Source organism: Patiria miniata, unplaced genomic scaffold (assembly GCF_015706575.1).
Source record: "Patiria miniata isolate m_02_andy unplaced genomic scaffold, ASM1570657v1 HiC_scaffold_27, whole genome shotgun sequence".
NCBI classification, from domain to species: domain Eukaryota; kingdom Metazoa; phylum Echinodermata; class Asteroidea; order Valvatida; family Asterinidae; genus Patiria; species Patiria miniata.
The window spans coordinates 7,100,782-7,127,540 of NW_024037066.1; the positions used below are offsets into that span (position 1 = coordinate 7,100,782).

Here is a 26,759-nt window from a genome sequence, read left to right on the forward strand (position 1 = left end):
TTTAGTGGTCAGAAATTGCCTCAGATCGCACCACAGAAATTGCTTTTCTATAACTGCATGTCTCCCCAACTATATCCCCCATTTACATTTAACTCCCCACATGTTCATCCCCAACACTACGCCCTACCCGATCTATGATCGGGTAAATCAGCTTGTAGTAAATATTGTTAAACTGACCTGTTTCACGTTTGGGGCTTGTGGAAAAACCAAGAAAACCTATCATGTTCATTGTAGTCTGTTCCCTGACCCCACTTAAGATGAAACGGAGAAATTATTTGTAGACTTTGAGGAATTGTTAGGGCAGAGAATCAGTCTGGCAGGCTTTTTCCTTTCACAGGTGTGTAATCAATTGCAAAGAAAACGTGGAATAACTATATGAAAATAAGCCAGTTTTTTACAAATACAGTTTTTCTTTGAAAATGTCAGCTCACCAGGAGCCACGATTTTACAGGATGCTTTAGACTGTTATTCCCTAACAATCCAGTACGGTATTTTATAACTTGATCAGTTCGTATTTTTATGTGCAAATGTTGTATCTTCCCTTTAAAACACTTTCGCCAAGAAAATCTTAAATCCACATAAACTCATTCATTATGCACCCTTAACATCGGTGTAAAGTATCAAGTAAAAAAATGCAGTTAGTTGAAAACCTAAAATTACATAAAAAATGATACTTGCCCAACGTGAAGACCGAAGAGCGCTTCGTCGAGAGAGATTATTTCGAGATACATGTACAACCAATTTCTTGGATAATCTCGTATAGACAAAGAAGTGAGAGGGCGCCATCAATTCTCTCGCGGGAGGGTTTTTTAGACTGGTTCCCGCCCTCTATTTTTTCCCCCGGACGCATCATGTTTAACTTTAGCAACACGGAGTTGAATAGCGCCCCATGTGGTTAAAGATCGATGGGTAGACTAATATTCGACATATTAGCGTCTTTCCGAAATCTTCGCTTCGGCTTCGGATTTGCCTCCGACTTCTGAACCAGAAGAGGGTCATATTTCCCTCTTCCTTCGGCCTCGGGAAATAGGACCCTCCTCTGGTCACTCACAGTCCCTCGGGGGGCATAGACGTGCACTAGTGACCTCATTGCCAGTGTATAATATACACGCAGTATTTGACTTTTATTCAGGCTATTTGGGTGGTTCTTATGGATATAGAGAGACAGTCTTTACACCTATCTGTAAACCGACACCGGTAAAATTTCACGATCACGAACGCCCCGATTTATACCGGTAACCTCACGAAAGTGCAACCTCCAGCGCCTCTACCGGTACCAAGGCTCCCTAAGTCTGGATAACCTCAACAACCATCGACAAAAAGAAGATGAAGAATGCGATGCAATAGACAACGAAGGAGACGCGATCCAGATACTTCGCGATTTTCTTCCAGTTCCAGGGTTTCTTTGCCTGTGAAAGAGAGAAATAAAACAGGGTATATAAAACCTCGGGAAACAGTCTTAAGTATGTAGGCTACAGTAGGCACCTCCCTAGCACTATATCCCACCTAGGCCTACGGGAAGCAAGAACACCTCGCCCGAGTTTGGTCTAAGACAAAGAACCTGTATTAATAGTAAATTTAATGACAAACCTTTGACTGCGGTTTTTCCTCGTCCTTTGCTGCATCTCCTTCTCTGTCTTGAGTGAGTCTTGCTGGTTGGGGATCCTCAATGCCAACTTGTGCATGAGGTGCGCAGATCTTACACACGGCCGTGCCTTGTGAGGTTTCCCCGCCATCACCTCTGTGGTAGAGGGCAATAGATGCAGCAGATACCATGACTGCCACACCGACAAGCGCGAAGTTGAAGAGCACGTAACGAATCATGACTGAGGGTTTCTCGCCTCCCGCCTCACTCAACTCATCCTGAACAAGCAGCTGAAAGATAACAAAACCGAAGAAGATGGAAATACCGAAGGAGAGTTTCTCGCCGCACTCGGTTGGAAGCCAGAAGATCATTGAGGCGAGAAGTGTGAGGATCGTGCAGGGGGCCAGTACCGTGTACACGTGGTACTCGGGTTCGCGGCTCAGCGTGAGGTTTACCATGGCCTCTGAGGTTCGATGGCACTCCTCACCATCTGGTACCGGGTGTGCATCGATGCAAGTCAGTGAGAGCATCCCCAGGACCGTGAGGTCATCCAGACGCCAACTGGAGATTGACTGGACCTCTTCGCGAGGTTTATCGGCCTTGGAGGCATCTAACCTCATCACGCCGCTCGGGACGCCAACTGTGCCGACAAGGAACCCGCAGTCTTGGACATCGAAGGGGAACAACGCCTGTTGAAGGTGGCATTGCGTCTCGAAGATGAGGGAGTGAAGCACGTGAAGCACGCCCTCACTGGTGATCATCACTTCTGTATCGTCCGTGAGAAGTCTGGTCTCTTCAAGACTACAGTGCACAAAAATATTGAAATTCAAAATTGAAATTTAGCAGACAATATTGTTCATTTTTTTCCGATTATGTTTTTGAAGGTCTGCCTATCTGTAAGTTCTGTATACAACCTCTTTCTGGTTAGTATACCCAAAACACATCGTGCACCATAATTATGCATGATCTGGTTTCGCTTATAAAAATTAGAAACATGACATTAACGTTATGACGTTAATTGGTGACTACTACATAACGCCAGATTATCAGATACGGCCTGAGGTTGCATACTGTGTCTGATGACATCAGAAACAGCCACGCAACCTCAGCCTGTATTTTGCGTTATCATAGGCGTAGCCAGCGGGGAGGTGGGCGGGGGGGGGGGCGGGATTTTAATTTACCTCCACAAGTTGAAACGACAGGGAAACTTACGCGTTCATCACCCGGAGTTTGGGATACCAGGTCTTGCCAGCCGCAACTGACATATACTCCAGGCCGTTGTAGACGTCGGGGTTCCATTTCAACCTGTCATCTTGCCATTTCTGATAAGTATACAGTCACGTTTGATGGAAGTTTTAATCAGGAGATAAAAATGTTTTATAACAAATATAAAACATTAAATTAATGAAATCCAGTTCGGATCGGATCGGATCGGATCGGATCGGATCGGATCGAATCGAATCGAATCGAAACGAATCGAATCGAAACGAATCGATTCGATTCGATTCGAAAATCAAATCAATATAATTACATTGACGCCTCCCTTTAAATCCCATTATCCTTATACATAATTTTAATAAAAAGGAAACAAGCAAAGTTTCATGTTCTTACCATGTTAAATACAGAAGCAATTCTAATTTCTTGTTCCTTGGAATCCTGAAAAAATAAATAATAATACAAGTGCTGAAGTTCTTTACGCATCGAAAGAGATATTAAAATCGACAATGACAAATATTTCCTTGGTGCAGCAGTACTAAAACCGCCGGCTTGCGACCCCCCTCGATTGTGGCCCATGCCATGCCTCTCCCCTTGCTCAGTTGTCACGAAGTAACAATCGTTATATCATTGAAACTGGCATGGGACTATGCAAAACACGTTTCAACCGAACGATGTATTCATTTTGAAATTGTGACAATGAGCAAGACAATTCTAGTAGCTCTCGCAAAGCCATCAACGCAATTGTGCGTAACATTAATTTCATAACTCGGTCATAATGCGTCTTATGCTAGGAGAGGACTTGAATTTAAGTATACAACTGAATAATTTACAAAGACACCCCCCCCCCAAAAAAAGTCGGTTAATATCCATGGATACAAACCGACATTCATCCATATTTCGATATCATGTTGGTACAACTGGAAGAGATTCTGATTGAGACTTGGGAGCTCCTCAGACAGAATTTCATGATTATCCCCTCCTCCGCAGGACAAACCACGCTCTCTCCACCGTAAAGAATCCCAACAAATATCAAACTACAAAATAACATTCGTTGACAATTTATCACAAAATGAACAGTCTGTTTTCTTAGTGAATTCTTCCCTCCACCAGATTGGAAAATTTGAAAATTCTTAATGCAAATTCCGAACGCTTTTCATGCTTTTTTTTCTTCAGCTGACTTACAAGATTAAGGATGGTGAAGACATCCACCAGCAGAGCGACTTGCACCGTCTCGGAGGCGTTTCGGACCGGGCGGGTCTCGACATCGTACCCGGCGTTCGTCCACAGATCTGAGACCAGACGAGCCTCGTCGTTCCACGGGACGGCACCCACTGCAGCGATGGCAGGGACTAACACTAAAAGCACGGAGATTACACGGTTCATTTCTGAAAAATAATGTCAATTTGAGGGGAGAAGTCAATGACATTGGTTGAAAAGTCGATGAGAGATGTTACTCAGTGGATTTAAACACAATGCAATTAAAAACAACAATCAAATGTAAATCTTATGGGATGGCAAAATTATTAACAGAAAGCAACATCTTGCAACAGAAGTCCTGAACATACATGCGGTGCATCCACACGAGCTTTACAAGAAATAATAGGCAAAAATATCAGCACTGCAAAAGGCATTATCACAGCAGTAAAGAAACTGCATGAACAGACTTCAAGAATTTCACGACGAACTGTTGAAAAAACGTGCATGCGGCGGGATCGCAACTTCCGAAAAAAAGCCTGAAAATCTCATGCGTTCAAAAATCACTCTCACGGTAGGGCGAATGTACTCCTTTCTTTACCAGTTCGATAGACTCCTATCATGTATGTACAATCCGGACAACCTGTTGGTACAATTATCGGCGTCTCCCAGCGAAATTCATCACAGTCTTTCTCATTACAAAACTCTCACCTTTTGCAAACATGCATGCATTTTACAGATTGTAAAGACAAACGTGGCTACACGGCTCTACCTGAATCAGAGTGATTTTTATGCACGGTGTGAGCTCGTATGAATGGAGCTGCTCATTGCTGCATCTTCTTATTGCAGTTTGCTCTGGCGCGCATCAAGCTTATGCGACATTCATCTCCACAAGATCACCGTAAACGACATGCAAAAACATCCAACGAGGCCAGCGTAATTTACCGGGCCTATATACCGCCTCAATTATCTGTCTCCGCTTCAATGCGACGTGACAACATCAACCAAAAAGCACTCAGGCTAGCTCAAGACTATTCATTCTTATTCACTAATCAGTAACAGAATTTTCATTAAAACCTTCCGTAACCTTCCGGGGTGGCCATTTCTCCGGCATCTCTGCTTACCGGTAAAATAAATCAGCTGTTCAGTCATCCATCTTTGACGGTGCGGTGGTCAAGTAAACACTGGTGAATATCAGAAGGAAATCTTCTATCATTTAACACTGGCGTGACTGTTCTCCCTTCCCTCATTGATTGTGGCATAACTGCTTGCCAAATGGTCTTCTGCAGGCTAGTCAAGTTTAATATATACAATGTACATATGCCTGACATATATCACGTGATTGAAAAAAAGGTCATGTGATTAGTGTATATTCCATGGCGAAAAGTGTGGCATCACAGACGGTGGCCTGTTTTACGCTAGGCATGGTCACAATGTTGCGGGTTGCGGGTTCGAGTCCCAGTAATTTTCCTTTTTTTTCCCAGGAGTGACTTTCTTTCTTAGCTTTTGTTCAATCAAGTCCTACTGATCGAAGAAATAAATTTTACTTTTTTTTCTCTCTGATTCATGGCTCTTGAGGATTTTATAAAGGGAATCTAAGTCCGAGAACAATTCCGTTACCAAACTGACGCATGCGCATAATGGTCATTAGAACTTGGTTGCAGAAAAAAACATAATTACTAATTGTTCTGCGTAAATGCTTTTGCCTCCATATACTTTCATTTGCATCCGACTTGATAATGCATCGCAGTAATTAAACAAATTACTTTGTACACTATACGCGCGCATGAACGCACACCGTACAGCCCACGCAGTGACTAAATAATTATAATGCCTACGTATTAATAAAAAAAAATCGGTATTTTCCATTTCTGGGCAGAATTGATGGCGTGGCAGTTTCTCGGACGTTACGAAGCAGTCGCCTAGCAACGTAGCGTCGTAATCTGGTATGCCAGCTTTGTGTAACAAGTGCACATTTATGTTTGCAAAAAAGGAACGCCAGGGCACGGAAGGGTTTGAAAAATGATTTCATTCTTGATTTTCCGATTACAATATTAGTTTCATATTTCAAAACTTGTATCCATCGAAGAATCTTTCCTCGATCCACAGTATGGAAAACCTATTCAATTACTGCCATAACGTACTTGTCCGTTCATGTCCGTTCACTGCAGGAACGTAAAAAGGCCTACATTCCCAGTGACTGCCTATACCAAAAACACGAACCATAAGCAGCGCCATTCTCTTACCCAAAACTGGCTATTTTCTGATATTAGCTGTGGCCGGCTGAATACAACGAAAAAGTGGTGGCAAGGTATGTTTATTTTCTCATGTACAAAGATCATTTTGATACAAATAAAAAGTGAACATAGCCTGATGGAAATTCGACATGATGTTGGATCCACACATAGTGCAGCCATAAAATAATCATGAACGAAATGTAAATCCTGGCAACTTGAAAAACTAGCTTCATACGCACTTTTGTAGGCCCGGAAGTCTCGACACTTGCACACCTCTTCCATCACAATGGTCGACTGCCGTGCAAAGATGAGAGTTATGATGGCGACTGTTAATGAACAGGCCTGTCGTTATTTTGTCTACATCCACTACGATTAACTTGAACTTCTTTTACGGCTCAAATGACATTCTTTGACGTAGAAATTACGTATACACGCTATGTAAAATTTAAGAAGAACCGTTTGGTACACAATTGACAGTGTCAAAAGCGACCATAAATTTTAAGGTAAAAACGTCAAGTTTATGCCGGGCCTGGATTATCCAAATTGAGGGCCTACGAAATACCACAGTGTGTGATAATGCACAGAGCTACGAGTACCAATTTGGTTCAATTTGGTAAAGGATTGATGAACACAAAGAACACGGTTTCCACTTTGATTTTAAAATCACTGAGCGGTAACCGCTCGAGTGCAGGCACCAGACGCATCGTAATTTTTCAAGAGGGCAGCATGCCCATGCATTATTATAGACGACTGGGTTTTTTTCCCACTCTGACCAATATAGGTGTACACTAAATAGAAAAGACAATTGGATTTCAATCAAGCTTTTCTTTTTACGAGTGACAGTTCTATTGTTCTATTGTTTAACATTTTATAACATTCATCGTCATACATCGTCAATTGTTGGTGTTATATAAATAATACGATCTTAAGTGAGCAGCAGGAATGGAAACAAAGAGAATGTGAAAGGACAAGATGAATTACCCCCGGTAACAGTAGTGAACAGGCAGGGGCGACGGAACGCTTTTCAAGCTTGGGGAGGGGGACACCAAAAAGGGGCACTTATCCAGAAAAAAAGGGGTCCCTTCTGTCGGTGTGAAAATGAGAGCCCTTTGTCTACGCAATGGCGGATCCAGAACACAATATATTTCTTTTGGGTGGGGGGGCCAAAAAAATTTGGTCCCCCAAAAATTGGGTCCAAAAATTCACAGCGTGCGGTTCGGGGCCCGCTTAAGGGCCCAGAAAAAAATGGATTGTAGATGCTCTGTGGTGCGATCTGAGGCAATTTCTGAACACTTTAAGCATTTTTTTTTTGAGGAAAAGATGGTGGTTTTTGTGACGTCACCGGGAGGGGTACTTGTGTTTTTGAGGGGCAGTTTTGCATTACAAGAGAGCAGACAATTTTATTTGTAGCGCGATCATATGCTTTTATGTGTGCGTTTGAGGGGCATTTTTGTTTTCATCTCAAGGGGGCACATTTATAACCGCGAGAGGGGCACTTTTGTTGGCTTTGGAAAATCTGCCCCCCCCGGCCGCCCCCCCCCCCCCCCGGTTCCACCGCCCCTGTGAAACCCGGTTCCACCGCCCCTGTGAAACAAATTTTCCAAAAAGGCACTTTCACTTTCTGAGTTTGTTTTGGTACTCACAAAAGTCTTCAGTTTACCGCTGCCACCATGTAATGCTTTTAGTAGCATTTAGGAAAGGACAGACAAAAAAACATGTCTTTGACTTAACCTGAACACTGTTTTATTCACATGCTGGCAGTAGTTTAAGTTCATTTTAAGTTCATTCCACTTCCGCGTTTTGATACATCGCGGTTACTCGTGTTTGCATGGGCGTTCAAATCTCGAAATGTCATAAAAATCACACTTTCTCATATAACATATACACACAAAATCAAAAGACATGGAGGCCTTGCATCAGGGGCGGATCTGGCTTTCAGGAAACAGGGGTTGATATAAAAGGGGGGACGGTGAGTGAAGGTGTGCCGAAGGCATGCCCTGATAGTGAGATCAGGGGAACTTCGACCCACCCCCACCTCACCCAACCCAGATCCGCTACTGTTCATCAATATACAAGATTATTAATTCTCGTTGTACTTTACATTTATTCGGGCTATCTGGGTGGATCTTTACGAGTGCAAAGAGTCAGTATCTAAACATCTATATGTAAACAGACCCTGGTAAAACTTCGCGATCTCGAATGCCCCGATTTGTACCGGTAACCTCACAAAGCGGCAACCTCTGGCGCCTCACCCGGTAACAATGCTCCCTAAATCTGGATAACCTCAACAACTATCGCCAAGAAGAAGATGAAGAATGCGATGCAATAGACAACAAAGGAGACGCGATCCAGATACTTCGCGATTTTCTTCCAGTTCCAGGGTTTCTTTGCCTGTGAAAGAGAGGAATAAAACAGGGTATAAAACCTCGGGAAACAGTCTTAAGTATGTAGGCTACAGTATACGAACCTCCTTAACACTATATCCAACTTAGGCCTACGGGAAGCAAGAACACCTCGCCCGAGTTTGGTGTAAGTCACAGGACCTGTACTAGTAAATTTTATGACCAACCTTTGACTGCGGTTTTTCCTCATCCTTTGCTGCATCTCCTTCCCTGTCTTGAGTGAGTCTTGCTTGTTGGGGATCCTCAATGCCAACTTGTGCATGAGGTGCGCAGATCTTACACACGGCCGTGCCTTGTGAGGTTTCCCCGCCATCACCTCTGTGGTAGAGGGCAATAGATGCAGCAGATACCATGACTGCCACACCGACAAGCGCGAAGTTGAAGAGCACGTAACGAATCATGACTGAGGGTTTCTCGCCTCCCGCCTCACTCAACTCATCCTGAACAAGCAGCTGAAAGATAACAAAACCGAAGAAGATGGAAATACCGAAGGAGAGTTTCTCGCCGCACTCGGTTGGCAGCCAGAAGATCATTGGGGCGAGAAGTGTGAGGATCGTGCAGGGGGCCAGTACCGTGTACACGTGGTACTCGGGTTCGCGGCTCAGCGTGAGGTTTACCATGGCCTCTGAGGTTCGATGGCACTCCTCACCATCTGGTACCGGGTGTGCATCGATGCAAGTCGGTGAGAGCATCCCCAGGACCGTGAGGTCATCCAGACGCCAACTGGAGATTGCCTGGACCTCTTCGCGAGGTTTATCGGCCTTTGAGGCATCTAACCTCATCACGCCGCTCGGGACGCCAACTGTGCCGACAAGGAACCCGCAGTCTTGGACATCGAAGGGGAACAACGCCTGTTGAAGGTGGCATTGCGTCTCGAAGACGAGGGAGTGAAGCACGTGAAGCACGCCCTCACTGGTGATCATCACTTCTGTATCGTCCGTGAGAAGTCTGGTCTCTTCAAGACTACAGTGCACAAAAATATTGAAATTCAAAATTGAAATTTAGCAGACAATATTGTTCATTTTTTTCCGATTATGTTTTTGAAGGTCTGCCTATCTGTAAGTTCTGTATACAACCTCTTTCTGGTTAGTATACCCAAAACACATCGTGCACCATAATTATGCATGATCTGGTTTCGCTTATAAAAATTAGAAACATGACATTAACGTTATGACGTTAATTGGTGACTACTGTTACATAACGCCAGATTATCAGATACGGCCTGAGGTTGCATACTGTGTCTGATGACATCAGAAACAGCCACGCAACCTCAGCCTGTATTTTGCGTTATCATAGGCGTAGCCAGCGGGGAGGTGGGCGGGGGGGGGGGCGGGATTTTAATTTACCTCCACAAGTTGAAACGACAGGGAAACTTACGCGTTCATCACCCGGAGTTTGGGATACCAGGTCTTGCCAGCCGCAACTGACAGATACTCCAGGCCGTTGTAGACGTCGGGGTTCCATTTCAACCTGTCATCTTGCCATTTCTGATAAGTATACAGTCACGTTTGATGGAAGTTTTAATCAGGAGATAAAAACGTTTTATAAAAAATATAAAACATTAAATTAATGAAATCCAGTTCGGATCGGATCGGATCGGATCGGATCGGATCGGATCGGATCCGATCCGATCGAATCGAATCGAATCGAAACGAATCGAATCGAAACGAATCGATTCGATTCGATTCGAAAATCAAATCAATATAATTACATTGACGCCTCCCTTTAAATCCCATTATCCTTATACATAATTTTAATAAAAAGGAAACAAGCAAAGTTTCATGTTCTTACCATGTTAAATACAGAAGCAATTCTAATTTCTTGTTCCTTGGAATCCTGAAAAAATAAATAATAATACAAGTGCTGAAGTTCTTTACGCATCGAAAGAGATATTAAAATCGACAATGACAAATATTTCCTTGGTGCAGCAGTACTAAAACCGCCGGCTTGCGACCCCCCTCGTTTGTGGCCCATGCCATGCCTCTCCCCTTGCTCAGTTGTCACGAAGTAACAATCGTTATATCATTGAAACTGGCATGGGACTATGCAAAACACGTTTCAACCGAACGATGTATTCATTTTGAAATTGTGACAATGAGCAAGACAATTCTAGTAGCTCTCGCAAAGCCATCAACGCAATTGTGCGTAACATTAATTTCATAACTCGGTCATAATGCGTCTTATGCTAGGAGAGGACTTGAATTTAAGTATACAACTGAATAATTTACAAAGACACCCCCCCCCCCAAAAAAAGTCGGTTAATATCCATGGATACAAACCGACATTCATCCATATTTCGATATCATGTTGGTACAACTGGAAGAGATTCTGATTGAGACTTGGGAGCTCCTCAGACAGAATTTCATGATTATCCCCTCCTCCGCAGGACAAACCACGCCCTCTCCACCGTAAAGAATCCCAACAAATATCAAACTACAAAATAACATTCGTTGACAATTTATCACAAAATGAACAGTCTGTTTTCTTAGTGAATTCTTCCCTCCACCAGATTGGAAAATTTGAAAATTCTTAATGCAAATTCCGAACGCTTTTCATGCTTTTTTTTCTTCAGCTGACTTACAAGATTAAGGATGGTGAAGACATCCACCAGCAGAGCGACTTGCACCGTCTCGGAGGCGTTTCGGACCGGGCGGGTCTCGACATCGTACCCGGCGTTCGTCCACAGATCTGAGACCAGACGAGTCTCGTCGTTCCACGGGACAGCACCCACTGCAGCGATGGCATGGACTAGCACTAGAAGCACGGAGATTACACGGTTCATTTCTGAAAATCTGAATTGGAAGATATGTCAGTTAGAAGATCGATTGATTGAGTTTTTCTTTTCGTAGATTCCAACTTACAATGAAATGTGGAGGCCTAAGTAGGAAACAAGTGTATCAAAGGTAAAATAACACCAAAAGCCAAAGCTTGTTCCACTTCTTAAAAATCCTGTACCTTTGGGTCCCATTTAACGTCATTTTCATTTTGCTATTTTAACCATCCTTATAAATGGCAAAAATAATTTGAAATAAGGTTAAATGGGACCCCCCCCAAAAAAGGTTTACATTTTTTTTGTTTTTTGAATGATTGCGTTAAACAAAATTACATCGCAAAGGCCTTTTAATTTGCAACATCGCATCCATTTCGTTATATGATGCATCACAGCGATTACTACGCAATTCAATTGGTAGGCACTCGCGCATACACCAACCTCTATTCGGTACAGCCCCAGGCAAAGCCATTACAGGCCTACCTATTAATTGGTATTATTTCATTTCTGGGCACAGAGTTTATAACACGGCTTATCGGACGTTACTAAGCAGTCGCTATAACAACGTTTTGTCGTAATCTGGCGTCACAGCTCTGAGTATCACGTGCAAATTTCCATTTGAATAGAAAAGGAACACCTCGGCACGCTGTTAAAAAAATGATTTTATTCTGATTTTTGATTATAATTGTTTTTGATTTATCAAAAACTTTATTCATCGAATTAAGAATCTTTTCTATACAGAGTAGGAACTTTTTGGTGCTGACACGTAACTCGTCCATTCATGTCAAAGCATGAACGTAAAACGTCTACATTTGTAATTGATTGTCTCAAATAAAATAAACCCTACATGACGCACGCCATTTTATTACCCCCAAAAAATGGTAATGTCCCACAAAGTAAATATAATTTATAAACTGTGGTTGAAGAAAATAAAACAAGTGGTGGGAAGGTACATGGAATATGGATTTTTTTCATAAAATACAAATATCATTTTATATACACATATAATGTGAACATAGCCTGGTGGAAAATCGACATGTTGGATCTACACGCAGTAAAGTCACCAAATTATGAACTAATTGTAAATTCTATAATTTATGCTTAGTCTACAACTTGAAAATAGGTACGTACTTTTCTCGGCCCGGAGTCTCGACACTTGCGTACCTCTTCCTGTGGTGCAAAGCGGAGAGTAATGATGGCGACTGTATAAGCATGTCGTTATTAGGCCAAGTAAAAATAATATTATGTTCAGCGTCCGGGTTTTTGAAGAAGAAAGGACGGAGGGTTTTGTTTCCATTTGGCCGCCATTCGAAAAGTTCTCGTTTGGGAATGAAATGACGTCACGATTTGAGTAAAGTCGACTCCGATTGGCTGGCGCGCGGCTTGCATTATTATCTGATGTCTAGACATATCAGACGTCATACAGGAGACTCTTGGCCCCGTGAATTAACGGTTGATACTCAGACCTTCCAAGCCCATGGTCTGAAGTTAAAAGTTCAGACTTGCAAGTATTGATGTTCTAATGAATTGGTTAACATTTTTGGCTTTTCCCGTGGTATTGGTATTTTTCTTTTTTAAATCCAGGCGACCTTTTTTAAAAGGAAGCGGGCGGGGACGCTTAACAAATCTTTTGTTTACGTTGCCTTATCTTTTACATTCACTGCGATCAACTTGAACCTATTAAATCGACAACAACAACAAAATCCTTTGCCATAAAAATACGCGCTATGTAAAATTTGACAACTTGTACTAGTAACACAATCCATAAAAATAAGTCAAGTTGAAACACAGATATATACGCGTACCAATTGGGTTCAACTATATGGACAGTCTGATGGCTGTATTTGGTTGGTACTCGGCTTTCGGCCACGCACGGGGAATTTAATCGTATTGATGAACACAAGGGAGTTGGTTTCCCGCTAGATTTCAATATCACTGAGCCGTAACAACTCGAGTGCAGGCCTCATCAGATGTATCGTATTTTTTTAAGAATGCAGTCTGCCCTTGCATCTGGAGTGCTTTTTTTACTCGGACAAAAATACACTTAATAGAAAAGGGAGTTGCATTTGAATCAACAGTTGCTGGTACATTGTGCATGTACATCTTTTTACGATTGGCAGATCTATTTGTGCTAGTTCTTTAACGTTAACAATTAATCGGCTTAATTCTTATACATCGGTTCTTCTTCTTCACCTATCTACATTTTTACTGACCTACCTGTAGGCATATAACACACATGTGATTTTTTTTGGGATTGAATTTATGTTTAAAAAAAATCTGCGTCAAGAAAAACGTCAATTGTTGGTGTTATAAAAAAAACGATCTGAAGTGAGGAGGAGGAAAGCGGAGACAAACAAAATGTGGAAGGAAAAGGCGAATTGACAGTAAAGAAAAGATTATATTTCAAATGAATATAAGAGATCTCGTTGAATTAATACAAAGCAATGTGAATTTCATTTCATATTAGCCAGGTTACTGTAGGCGTAATAGGCGGGATGAAGGTCTATTAATACAGCTCGCAATTTGGGCAACATAAAAGGCAATGTACAACATTTGCTTTTGTTACAATTTTCAGAAATAAATTGATTTGGAGGATTATTACGTTATAGCAAATATTGTTAAAATGACTTGTTTTACGTTTTGGGCTTGTAGATGGTGGGAAAAAAAACAAAAAAAACAAACAATCATGTTCTTGTAGTCTGTTGCCTGACCCCACTAAAGATGAAACGGAGCAATTATTTGTAGACTTTGGGGAATTGTTAGGGCAGAGAATCAGTCTGGCAGGCTTTTTCCCTTCACAGGTGTGTAATCAATTGCAAAGAAAATGGGGAATAATTATATGAAAAATTAGGAGCAACCTTTGAAAATAAGCCAGTTTTTTACTAATAAAATTTTTCTTGGAAAATGTCAGCTCACCAGGAGCCACGATTTTACAGGATGCTTTAGACTGTTATTCCCTAACAATCCAGTACGTTTTTTTATAACTTGATCAGTTCGTATTTTTATGTTTGCGAATGTTGTATCTTCCCTTTAAAACACTTTCGCCAAGAAAATCTTAAAACCACAAAAACTCAATCATTATACACCCTTAACATCGGTGTAAAGTATCAAGTAAAAAAATGCAGTTAGTTGAAAACCTAAAGTTACATACTTAATGCTAAAGTACTTGCCCAACGTGAAGACCGAAGAGCGCTTCGTCGAGAGAGATTATTTCGAGATACATGACTGTACAACAAATTTCTTGGATAATCTCGTATAGACAAAGAAGTGAGAGAGCGCCATCAATTCTCTCGCGGGAGGGTTTTTTAGACGGGTCCCCGCCCGGACGCATCATGTTTAAGTTTAGCCACACGGAGTTGAATTGCGCCCCCATGTGATTACACACAAAAAAACATATCGTTGTTTTTCCATTACTCGTGAAATCTGTAAAAAAAAAAATAAAAAAAAAAAAATTATGCTGATGTTTAAACATTGCCACTGTGTAGTAATATTTTCTGATGGGGAAATAATTCTTTGAGATAGAATTATAATAACAATTCACAAATTTATATTGCGCAAATTCCATAAGAATATGATCACATGCACATCACAATTATTATCCCTGTTCATCAGGAATGAGACCCAGCAGCAGCTCGAGATCAGCGCAATATGGTCTCTACCTTCACAGGTACCCATTTATACTTCTGGGTGGAGAAAGGCAATCGTAGTAAAGTGTCTTGCCCAAGAGCACAAGCACCATGTTCCCTGCCAGGGTCAGAACCCATGTACCACGGCACACTAGTCATATTGGGCAACATCACCCCAAACAAGTACATTAAACAAAATTATGATCGTCGCTTTTACCTTATCCAATAAAAAAAAATCATTTCCAAATCAAGAATCAAACTAGATTTATGTTTGTGGACAAACACAGGGCTGTTTCGGTAACGTTTTTGTGACATTATGTCACAGGTAAGTTTCCAGTATAAGTTCCATCCAGAAAGGATGTGTAGTTCTGTTTATAATAAATGGTGGCATATATATATGTGATTATGTCACATATAATCTGTAATTTCAAAAACTACGTTTTAAGTTACTACATGTATTATGACATTAACGACTTCTCTGTTCACTTTTTCCAATTAAAAAGAATTGGAAAACAGTTAAACTCAACTAAAATAGTTTTGGATTGACTGAACCGTTGTCAAAATAACTAGACTTTTAGCCAGATTATGTTGACAGGAGATAAATCTACAATGGTTCGAAATCAGAGGTTTGATTGGACATGTATTTAGAAATAATTGTACTTCCTTTCTTCCCCGAAAAATGTATGTATTGAACTCTATTCATACAAAAAAGTAGAGCGTGAGGATATATGCCGACGATTGACCGCGTACGGGATGAATAACGACGAGAGCATTGACCAAGGCTACGTTAATGCCCGGCCACGTGATCGAGTCTCGACCAATCAGAAACCATCAACTCTCCAAGGTATTCATTAATATACCTTCATCCCGCCTATTACCCCTACAGTAACCTGGCTAATATCAAGGGCGGATCCGGGGGGGGGGGCCAAAGGGGGCCATGGCCCCCCCCCCCCCCAAAAACGAAATCAATTTTTTTTTTTTTTATGTGACATCGCAATAACGGCAGGCAATGAGTACACCACCATCTTTTCCTCAAAAAAAACATTGGTTAAAGTGGTCAGAAATTGCCTCAGATCGCACCACAGAGCATCTAGAATCAAAAAAAAATTCGGGGCCCTTAAGCGGGCCCCGAACCCCACGCCGTAAATTTTTTGACCCACTTTTTGACATCGCAATAAAGGCAGGCAATGAGTACACCACCATCTTTTCCTCAAAAAAAACATTGGTTAAAGTGGTCAGAAATTGCCTCAGATCGCACCACAGAGCATCTAGAATCCAAAAAAAATTTAGGGGCCCTTAAGCGGGCCCCGAACCCCACGCCGTAAATTTTTTGACCCACTTTTTGACATCGCAATAAAGGCAGGCAATGAGTACACCACCATCTTTTCCTCAAAAAAAACCATTGGTTAAAGTGGTCAGAAATCGCCTCAGATCACACCACAGAGCATCTAGAATCCAACATTTTTTTCGGGGCCCTTAAGCGGGCCCCGAACCCCACGCTGTAATTTTTTTGACCCACTTTTTGGGGGGAACCAAAAAATTTTTTGGCCCCCCCCAAAAATTATGTTCTGGATCCGCCCTTGGCTAATATGAAATGGAATTCACATTACTTTGTTTTAATTCAACGAGATCTCTTTTTTCATTCGAAATATAATCTGTTCTCTACTGTCAATTCGCCTTTTCCTTCCACATTTTGTTTGTCTCCGCTTTCCTCCTCCTCACTTCAGATCGTATTTTTTATAACACCAACAATTGACGTTTTTTCTTAACGCAGATTTTTTTTTAACGTAAATTCAATCCAATAAAAAATCACGTGTATGTTATATGCCTACATGTAGGTCAGTATAAATATAGAAAGGTGAAGAAGAGCCGATGTATCAGAATTAAGCCAATGAATTGTTAATGTTAAAGAACTAGCACAAAACATGTACCAGCAACTGTTGATTAAAAATGCAACTCCGTTTTCTATTAAGTGTATAGTTGTCAGAGTGAAAAAGCATTCCAGATGCAAGGGCAGACTGCATTCTTGAAAACAACGATATATTCGATGAGGCCTGCACTCGAGTTGTTACGGCTGAGTGATATTGAAATCAATCGGGAAACCAACTCCCTTGTGTACATCAATACGATTAAATTCCCCGTGCGTGGCCGAAAGCCGAGTACCAACCAAATACAGCCATCAGACTGTTTATATAGTTGAAACCAATTGGTACCCGTATACATCTGTGTTTCAACTTGACTTATTTTCATGGTCGCCACATTGACACTGTCGATTGTGTTACCAGTATAAGTTGTCAAATTTTACATAGCGCGTATTTTTATGGCAAAGGATTTTTTTGTTGTCAATTTAATAGGTTCAAGTTGATCGCAGTGAATGTAAAAGATAAGGCAACGTAAAAAAAAGGATTTGTGAAGCGTCCCCGCCCGCTTCCTTTTTGAAGGTCGCCTGGATTAAAAAAATAATAATAATAATACACGTCTGATATGTCTAGACATCAGATAATAATGCAAGCCGCGCGCCAACCAATCAGAGTCGACTTTACTAAAATCGTGACGTCATTTCATTCCCAAGCCAGAACTAAATGGTTTGATTGGTCAATTCGAATGCTGTGTTTTGTAATACAACAACAGCTGGGCGCATTATCGCGTAACATGATACAGAGCGCATGACACAGGTTTCTTTTTATCCATGTCTATGACGCGACATAGGGTGAATGACCGAAGACCCGATATAAAAAGTGCCCACTGATTGGTCAGCCTAAATACCCGTGAGAGTTATTTCTAAAAGAATTTTGAAGTACATGTATGGGCATTCAGCACTGGTGTCTATGGGAAGTTTAATACAGAGGTGCACCCTGAACATTTACGATTGGTCTGGTGCCTACACTCGACCGGTTACGGCTCAGTGATTTTGAAATCAAACTGGAAACCAACTTCTTTGTGTTCATCAATCCTTTACACGAATACGCAAGTGGGTGAGCAAATGCCAAACACAACACAGCCATCAGACTGTCTGGTTGAACCAAATTGGTACCCGGCCGGGTAGCTCTGTGCTACAACTTGAATTCATGGTTGCTACTGACACTGTTGATTGTGTGCCCATATATAAGTCCTTAAATTGTACACAGTGTGTATACGTATTTGTATGTCAAAGACTGTCATTTGAGTCAGTTAAACAAGTTCAAGTTAATCGCAGTGGATGTAGACGACATAACGACAGGCCTGTTCATTAATGTTCGCCATCATAACTCTCATCTTTGCAAGACAGACGACAGAATTGTGGAAGAGGTACGTACTGGTGTTGAAGTGTCGAGACTTTTAAGTCCACAAAGTACATATGTACCTCTTTTTGAAGCACTAGACTTATGGGATTTACCTAGTTCATGATAACTAGGATTAACATAGTTCATAATTATTTTATGCTGCACCATGTGTAGATCCAACATCATGTCGAATTTCCACCAGGATATGTTCACCTGTTATGTGTATGAAATGATATTTGTATTCTATGAGAAAAACGTTCCTACGTTGCTAGGCGACTGCTTAGTAATGCCCTACAAACCGTGTCATTAAATCTGCAGAGAAACGGAAAATATCAATTAATACGCAGGTCTATTATTATGAGTCAGTGCATGGCTGTATATTGCGTACGTGCGTGCACAATCATGATGCATAAAATAAATTGTTTCGTAATTACTGTTATGCATTAGCAAAATGGATGCGAGGTTGCAAATTAAAGTAAGGGGATCTTGAAGCACTTCTGCCTGAGCAGTTATGCAACAACCAGTGGTTGGAAGGGAGAACAGTCATGGCCGGCAGTGTTACAGTGATATAGAGCATTATATACCAGTTAATTGTGATCACCTTACCAGTGTTTGCTTGGCCACTGTACCGTCGCAAATGGATGACTGGACCGCTGATGTATTGACTAAACACTATAATTCATTAGTGAGCAGAGATTCCGGAGAAATGTCCAACTCCGGAAGGTTTTAATGAAAATTATGTGATTGATTGGTCAAATAGGAATGAATAGTCTTGAACTAGCCCGAGTGATGTTTGGTTGACACTGTCGTGTCGCATTGACGTAGAGAACAGATAAATGAGGCGGTAGGCCCGGTAAATTACGCTGGCCTCGTTGGGTGTTTTTGCATGTCGTTTACGGTCATCTTATGGAGATGTCGCACAGCTTGATGCGCTCGAGAGTAAACTGCAGTTAGAAGATGTAGCAACTGGCATTATACGAGCTCATATACACCGTGCATATAGATCACTCTGATTCAGGTAGAGCCGTGTAGCCACGTTTGTCTTTGCATTCTGTATATTGCTTGCATGTTTGCAAAAGGTGAGAGTCGTGTACCGAGAAAGACTGTGATGAATTTCGCCGGGAGACGTCGATAATTGTCCCAAGAGCTGTCGGGATTGTGAAGTTCGTACATGATCAAACTTGGAAAGGAAGGAGTATGTGGTATGCGTGTGCACTTCCATGACAGTCTTTTATGAAGGCATGAGATTTAACAGGCATTTTTTGGACATCTCTCAAACTGACATTATTTTTTTCAGAAATGAACCGTGTAATCTCCGTACTTCTTGTGCTAGTCCCTGCCATCGCTGCAGTGGGTGCTGTACCGTGGAATGACGAGGCTCGCCTGGTCTCAGATCTGTGGACGAACGCCGGGTACGATGCGAAGATCCGCCCAGTCCGAAACGCCTCCGAGACGGTGCAAGTCGCTCTGCGGGTGGATGTCTTCTCCATTCTTAATGTTGTAAGTCAGCTGAAGAAAAAAAAAACATGAAAAGCGTTCGGAATTTGCAATTAGAAATTCCCAATTTTCCAAATGTGGCGGAGTGGAAGAATTTGTGATAAAAAATAAGTTGGTAATACGTTGGTTTGTTCTGCGTTGAAGGGGATCATTAGGAAATTTTGTTTTAGGAGCTACAAATCCTCAATCAGTATCTATTAAAAGTTGTGCCATATTAACACGATATCAAAATATGGATGCATGGATATAAACCATCGGGTTTTTTTTGTAATTTCTTCAGTTCTACTTAAATTCAAGTCATCTCATATCAGACGTCTATTACTCAGCCATTAATGTTACGCACACCTGGCTTTTCGATAGCTACTAGAGTTTTCCTGCTCATTGTCCCAATCCATTTCAAAATGAATACAACATTAGGTTGAAACGTATTTTGCATAGACCCATGTCAGTTTCAATGATAACGATTATTAGTATGTGACCGCTGAGCCAGGGGAGGGCATGGCATGGGCTACAATTAGGGGGGGGGGGGTCGCTGGCGGTTTTAGCACGGCTGTACCATACCAAGCAATTATTTGTCATTGTCAATTTTAATATCTCTTTCGATGCGTAAAGAACTTCAGCACTTGTTTTATATATTTTTACAGGATTCCAAGGAACAAGAAATTAGAATTGCTTCTGTATTTAACATGGTAAGAACACTTTGCATGTTTCCTTTTTAATGTCCACGGGATAATGGAGGTGTAACGGTAATTGATTTGATCTGATCTGATCTGATCTGATCTTATCTGATCTGATCTGATTTCATTTCATTTCATTTAGTAAACTTTTATATTTTTATTTGATGAATTTTATATTTTAAAATTGGGTTTCTCCCTTTAACGATCGACTTGAAATTTCACTTTTTAGAATATTTAATTTGTTTTTATCTCCTGACGAAGAATTTCATATAGCGTACGTGACTGTATACTTGTTTTCAGAAATGGCAAGATGACAGGTTGAGATGGAAACCTGACGTCTACAACGGTCTGGAGTATCTGTCAGTTGCGGCGGGCAAGACCTGGTATCCCAAACTCCGGGTGCTGAACGCGTGAGTTTTCCTGTCATTCATAATATCGTCAAAGTCTCTCTACACACAGTGTGTGAGTAATTTTTTAGGTCATGCAGATTGAGGTTATGACGTTAATCGGTGGTTTTTCTTACATAACGTCAGATACAGGCTGAGGTTTCATGTTGTGTCTGATGTCATAATTGTTAGAAGCGCAGGTCATGCATTATTGTACCACGATATGTTTTGTGTATCGTACTTACTGGGAATTAAGAGGTTGTATTCAGAACTACAAAATAAATAGCATAAAACAATACTGTTTAAATTGCGACTTCGAATGTCTATTTTTTGTACTTGTAGTCTTGAAGAGTCAAGACTGATCACGGACGATACAGAAGTGATGATCACCAGTGAGGGCGTGCTTCATGTGCTTCACTCCCTCATCTTCGAGACGCAATGCCACCTTCAACAGGCGTTGTTCCCCTTCGATGTCCAGGAATGTCAGTTCCTTGTCGGCACAGCTGGCGTCCCGAGCGGCGTGATGAGGTTAGAGGCCTCCAAGGCCGATAAACCTCGCGAAGAGGTCCAGTCAATCTCCAGTTGGCATCTTGATGACCTCACGGTCCGTGGCATCCTGTCACCGACTTGCATCGATGCACACGCGGTAGCAGATGGTGAGGAGTGCCGCCGAACCTCAGAGACTACGGTGAACCTCACGCTGAGGCGCGAACCTAAGTACCACGTGTACACGGTACTTGCCCCCTGCACGATCCTCACGCTCCTAGCCTCAATGATCTTTTGGCTGCCCACCGAGTGCGGCGAGAAACTCTCCTTCGGTATTTCCATTTTATTCGGTTTTGTTATCTTTCAGCTGCTTGTTCAGGATGCATTGAGTGAGGCAGGAGGCGAGAAACCCTCACTCCTGATTCGTTACGTGCTCTTCAACTTCGCGCTTGTCGGTGTGGCAGTCATGATATCTGCTGTATCTATTGCCCTCTACCACAGAGGTGATGGCGGGGAAACCTCACAAGGCACGGCCTTGTGTAAGATCTGCGCACCTCATGCACAAGTTGGTATTGAGGATCCCCAACAAGCAAGACTCACTCAAGACAGAGAAGGAGATGCAGCAAAGGACGAGGAAAAACCGCAGTCAAAGGTTGGTCATACAATTTACTATAGTACAGGTCCTTTGTCTTACACCAAACTCGGGCGAGGTGTTCTTGCTTCCCGTAGGCCTAGGTGGGATATAGTGCTAGGGAGGTGCCTACTGTAGCCTACATACTTAAGACTGTTTCCCGAGGTTTTATACCCTGTTTTATTCCTCTCTTTCACAGGCAAAGAAACCCTGGAACTGGAAGAAAATCGCGAAGTATCTGGATCGCGTCTCCTTCGTTGTCTATTACATCGCATTCTTCATCTTCTTTTTGGTGATAGTTGTTGAGGTTATCCAGATTTAGGGAGCATTGGTACCGGGTGAGGGTGTGAGGCGCCAGAGGTTGCCACTTTGTGAGGTTACCGGTACAAATCGGGGCATTCGAAATCGCGAAGTTTTACCAGGGTCTGTTTACATATAGATGTTTAGAGACTGACTCTTTGCACTCGTAAAGATCCACCCAGATAGCCCGAATAAATGTAAAGTACAACGTGAATTAATAATCTTGTATATTGATGAACAGTAGCGGATCTGGGTGGGGTGGGGTGAGGGTTGGTCGAAGTTCCCCTGATCTCACTATCAGGGCATGCCTTCGGCACACCTTCACTCACCGTCCCCCCTTTTATATCAACCCCTGTTTCCTGAAAGCCAGATCCGCCCCTGATGCAACCTCCATGTCTTTTGATTTTGTGTGTATATGTTGTAGGAGAAATTGTGATTTTTATGACATTTCAAGATTTGAACGGCCATGCAAACACGAGTAACCGCGATGTATCAAAAACGCGGAAGTGGAATGAACTTAAAATAAACTTAAACTACTGCCAGCATGTGAATAAAACAGTGTTCGGGTTAAGTCAAAAACAAGGATTTTTGTCTGTCCTTTCCTAAATGCTTCTAAAAGCATTACATGGTGGCAGCGGTAAACTGAAGACTTTTGTGGGTACCAAAACAAACTCAGAAAGTGAAAGTGCCTTTTTGGAAAATTTGTTTCACAGGGGCGGTGGAACCGGGGGGGGGGGCACCCCCCCCCCCAATTTTTTTCCAAAGCCAACAAAAGTGCCCCTCTCGTGGTTATAAATGTGCCCCTTTGAGATGAAAACAAAAATGCCCCTCAAACGCACATATAAAAGCATATGATCGCGCTACAAATAAAATTGTCTGCTCTCTTGTAATGCAAAACTGCCCCTCAAAACACAAGTACCCCTCCCGCATTAACAAGATTGTGTCTCTCTACATAACTAGTCAAATTCATGGGCGGACCAAAAGAGGTTACTACCGGGGTGGATCGGGAGGACGTGCGGTGTGCCGAAGGCCCAAGGGAGCATCCAAGGGGGGCGGGGCGGGGCAACGCGGCCATGCTTCCCCCTCCAAAAAAAGAACCCAAATTTGTTTTATATTTTTTTAGTGACGTCATAAAAACCACCATCTTTTCCTCCAAAAAAAAATGCTTAAAGTGGTTAGAAATTGCCTCAGATCGTACCACAGAGCCTCTACAATCCATTTTTTTCTGGGCCCTTAAGCGGGCCCCGAACCCCACGCTGTGAATTTTTGGACCCAATTTTGGGGGACCAAATTTTTTGGCCCCCCCCCCCCCAACCCAAAACAAATATATTGTGTTCTGGATCCGCCAATGCGGAGGCCGAAGGGCTCTCATTTTCACACTGAGGGAACGGTGCCCCTTTTTTCTGGATAAGTGTCCTTTTTTTGGTGTCCCCCTCCCCAAGCTTGAAAAGCGTTCCGTCGCCCCTGCCTGTTCACTACTGTTACCAGGGGTAATTCATCTTGTCCTTTCACATTCTCTTTGTTTCCATTCCTGCTGCTCACTTAAGATCGTATTATTTATATAACACCAACAATTGACGATGTATGACGATGAATGTTATAAAATGTTAAACAATAGAACAATAGAACTGTCACTCGTAAAAAGAAAAGCTTGATTGAAATCCAATTGTCTTTTCTATTTAGTGTACACTTATATTTGTCAGTGGGGAAAAAACCCAGTCGTCTATAATGATGCATGGGCATGCTGCCCTCTTGAAAAATTACGATGCGTCTGGTGCCTGCACTCGAGCTGTTAAACCGCTCAGTGATTTTGAAATCAAAGTGGAAACCGTGTTCTTTGCATTCATGATCCTTTACCAAATTGAACCAATTGGTACTCGTAGCTCTGTGCATTATCACACACTGCGGCATTTCGTAGGCCCTCAATTTGGATAATCCGGGCCCGGCATAAACTTGACGTTTTTACCTTAAAATTTGTGGTTGTTTTTGACACTGTCAATTGTGTACCAAACGGTTCTTCTTAAATTTTACACGGCGTGTACACGTAATTTCTACGTCAAAGAATGTCATTTGAGCCGTAAAAGAAGTTCAAGTTAATCGCAGTGGATGTAGACAAAATAACGACAGGCCTGTTCATTAACAGTCGCCATCATAACTCTCATCTTTGCACCGCAGTCGACCATTGTGGAAGAGGTGTGCAAGTGTCGAGACTTCCGGGTCTACAAAAGTGCGTATGAAGCTAGTTTTATAAGTTGCCAGGATTTACATTTAGTTCATAATTATTTTATGGCTAACTGTGTGTGGATCCAACATCATGTCGAATTTCCATCAGGCTGTGTTCACTTTTTATTTGAATAAAAATGATCTTTGTGTATGAGAAAAGAAATATACATTGCCACCACTTTTTCGTTGTATTCAGCCACAGCTAATATCAGTTCTATTATTTGAGGAAAATAACCAGTTTTGGGTAAGAGAATGGCGCTGCTTATGGTTCGTGTTGTTGATATAGGCAGTCACTGGGAATGTAGGCCTTTTTACGTTCCTGCAGTGAACGGACATGAACGGACGAGTACGTTATGGCAGTAATTTAATAGGTTTTCCATACTGTGCATCTAGAAAAGATTCTTCGATGGATAAAATATTTGAAATATGAAACTAATATTGTAATCGGAAAATCAAGAATGAAATCATTTTTCAAACCCTTCCGTGCCCTGGTGTTCCTTTTTTTGCAAACATAAATTTGCACTTGTTACACAAAGCTGGCATACCAGATTACGACGCTACGTTGCTAGGCGACTGCTTTGTAAACGTCCGAGAAACTGCCGTGCCATCAATTCTGCCCAGAAATTAAAAAATATCGGGTTTTTTTTTTATTAATACGTAGGCATTATATTTAGTCACAAAGTGGGCTGTACGTGTGCGTTCATGCGCGCGTATATAGTGTACAAAGTAATTTGTTTAATTACTGCGATGCATTATCAAGACGAATGCAAATTAAAGTATATGGGGGTAAAAGCATTTAGGCAGAGCAGTTAGTAATTATGTTTTTTTTATACAACCAAGCACTAATGACCATTATGCGCATGCCTCAGTTTGGTAACGGAATTGTTCTCGGACTTAGATTCCCTTTATAAAATCCTCAAGAGCCATGAATGAGAGAAAAAAAGTAAAATTTATTTCTTCGATCAGTAGGACTTGATTGAACAAAAGTTAAGACAAAAAGTCACTCCGGGGAAAAAAAAGGAAAATTACTGGGACTCGAACCCGCAACCCGCAACAATGTGACCATGCCTAGCGTAAAGCAGGCCACCGTCTGTGATGCCACACTTTTCGCCATGGGATATAAACTTATCGCATGACCTTTTTTTTCAATCACGTGATATATATCAGGTATTTGTATATATTAAACTTGACGAGCCTGCAGAAGACCATTTGGCAAGCAGTTATGCCACAATCAATGAGGGAAGGGAGAACAGTCACGTCAATGTTAAATGATAGAAGATTTCCTTCTGATATACACCAGTGTTTACTTGACCACCGCACCATCAAAGATGGATGACTTAACTGCTGATTTATTTTACCGGTAAGCAGAGATGCCGGAGAAATGGCCACCCTGGATGGTTATGGAAGGTTTTAATTAGTGAATAGGAATGAATAGTCTTGAGCTAGCCTGAGTGCTTTTTGGTTGATATTGTCATGTCACATCGATGTAGAGACAGATAAATGAGGTGGTAGGCCCGGTAAATTACGCTGGCCTCGTTGGGTGTTTTTGCATGTCGTTTACGGTGATCTTGTGGAGATGACTGTCGCATTAGCTTGATGCGCTCCAGAGCAAACTTGAATAAGAAGATGACAATGATTTTTGAACGCATGAGATTTACAGGCTTTTTCCCCCTGGACTGAGTTGCGATCCCGCCGCATGCGCGTTGTTTCAACAGTTCGTCGTGAATCGGGCACTCTACTAAAAACAATTTGACTGGTAAGAGCCCCCTCTGACAAAACTCAAACTCAACAATTTAATCTAGGGAAACTAAAAGCGTTCCTTTAATTGTTGAATTGCTTACAGTTTATTTGCTTACGAGTTAAAAGTTGAAAACAGTTCAATAATAAAACCATGAAAGGTTTCTTTTCTCATTTTATATTTTGGACAGAGGTGAGTTATTATACAAACACAACATGTTGTATTTGTTTTACTTTACCTCATAAACATTCATCAGGAAGCTGCGGTATTTCATTGGTCTATTCCACCATGTTTTTGATCATACAGTATTTGGATAAAGTGAAACATTATTTTAATTTAAGGAGACAAACAGAATGTTAATGTTGTGTCATTTAATAACTTTAAGATTCCCAAAAAAACATGGATTCATTAAAATTGTGTAAAACTTCACCCAGTTCCTCCTCGATTAAAATCGCAAAGCGAGCACCACCGGTCACCATTTTGATGTATGCCATAATAGACTGGCACAACTGTCCTCACTGGTACT

General features: G+C 41.7%; 3 protein-coding genes across 4 annotated transcripts; 1 reads left to right on the forward strand and 2 right to left on the reverse strand.

The window, feature by feature from the left end:
- Window positions 1–1,146: 1,146 nt before the first annotated feature.
- LOC119734456 (acetylcholine receptor subunit beta-like) lies at window positions 1,147–4,186 on the reverse strand. Its single transcript, XM_038207960.1, has 5 exons — window positions 3,986–4,186; window positions 3,197–3,241; window positions 2,798–2,907; window positions 1,591–2,386; window positions 1,147–1,409 (listed from the first exon to the last, which is right to left on the reverse strand). The coding sequence occupies exons 1-5, from the start codon at window positions 4,184–4,186 to the stop codon at window positions 1,287–1,289; spliced, it is 1,275 nt and encodes a 424-aa protein (XP_038063888.1). The 3' UTR covers window positions 1,147–1,286.
- A 3,768-nt stretch (window positions 4,187–7,954) lies between these two features.
- On the reverse strand, window positions 7,955–14,761 carry LOC119734457 (acetylcholine receptor subunit beta-like). The gene is made up of 7 exons (XM_038207961.1): window positions 14,558–14,761; window positions 12,538–12,576; window positions 11,218–11,428; window positions 10,428–10,472; window positions 10,014–10,123; window positions 8,804–9,599; window positions 7,955–8,625 (listed from the first exon to the last, which is right to left on the reverse strand). Exons 3-7 carry the CDS (start codon window positions 11,416–11,418, stop codon window positions 8,503–8,505), a joined length of 1,275 nt encoding a protein of 424 aa, XP_038063889.1. The 5' UTR covers window positions 11,419–11,428; window positions 12,538–12,576; window positions 14,558–14,761; the 3' UTR covers window positions 7,955–8,502.
- Window positions 14,762–17,998: 3,237 nt separating this feature from the next.
- On the forward strand, window positions 17,999–22,986 carry LOC119734458 (acetylcholine receptor subunit beta-like). Of its 2 annotated transcripts, none has more exons than XM_038207963.1 (6): window positions 17,999–18,320; window positions 19,593–19,795; window positions 20,437–20,481; window positions 20,770–20,879; window positions 21,198–21,993; window positions 22,172–22,986. In XM_038207963.1, the coding sequence occupies exons 2-6, from the start codon at window positions 19,595–19,597 to the stop codon at window positions 22,292–22,294; spliced, it is 1,275 nt and encodes a 424-aa protein (XP_038063891.1). In that variant the 5' UTR covers window positions 17,999–18,320; window positions 19,593–19,594; the 3' UTR covers window positions 22,295–22,986. The 2 variants fall into 2 exon arrangements, with proteins under 2 accessions (XP_038063891.1, XP_038063892.1); XM_038207964.1 differs by lacking the exon at window positions 17,999–18,320 and adding an exon at window positions 18,825–19,313.
- Window positions 22,987–26,759: the final 3,773 nt, after the last annotated feature.

Bases quoted from the DNA above. Each gene is read 5' to 3' on its own strand.
- LOC119734456 (XM_038207960.1), bottom strand. From the start codon at position 4,186: ATGAACCGTGTAATCTCCGTGCTTTTAGTGTTAGTCCCTGCCATCGCT. The intron at 2,908-3,196 runs GTAAGAACATGA...TATACTTATCAG, and splicing joins TTGCTTCTGTATTTAACATG to AAATGGCAAGATGACAGGTT. The intron at 1,410-1,590 runs GTTTGTCATTAA...TCTCTTTCACAG, and splicing joins AGGAAAAACCGCAGTCAAAG to GCAAAGAAACCCTGGAACTG.
- LOC119734457 (XM_038207961.1), bottom strand. From the start codon at position 11,418: ATGAACCGTGTAATCTCCGTGCTTCTAGTGCTAGTCCATGCCATCGCT. The intron at 10,124-10,427 runs GTAAGAACATGA...TATACTTATCAG, and splicing joins TTGCTTCTGTATTTAACATG to AAATGGCAAGATGACAGGTT. The intron at 9,600-10,013 runs GTAAGTTTCCCT...TGTGCACTGTAG, and splicing joins AAACTCCGGGTGATGAACGC to TCTTGAAGAGACCAGACTTC.
- LOC119734458 (XM_038207963.1), top strand. From the start codon at position 19,595: ATGAACCGTGTAATCTCCGTACTTCTTGTGCTAGTCCCTGCCATCGCT. The intron at 19,796-20,436 runs GTAAGTCAGCTG...ATATTTTTACAG, and splicing joins TCTTCTCCATTCTTAATGTT to GATTCCAAGGAACAAGAAAT. The intron at 20,880-21,197 runs GTGAGTTTTCCT...TTGTACTTGTAG, and splicing joins AAACTCCGGGTGCTGAACGC to TCTTGAAGAGTCAAGACTGA.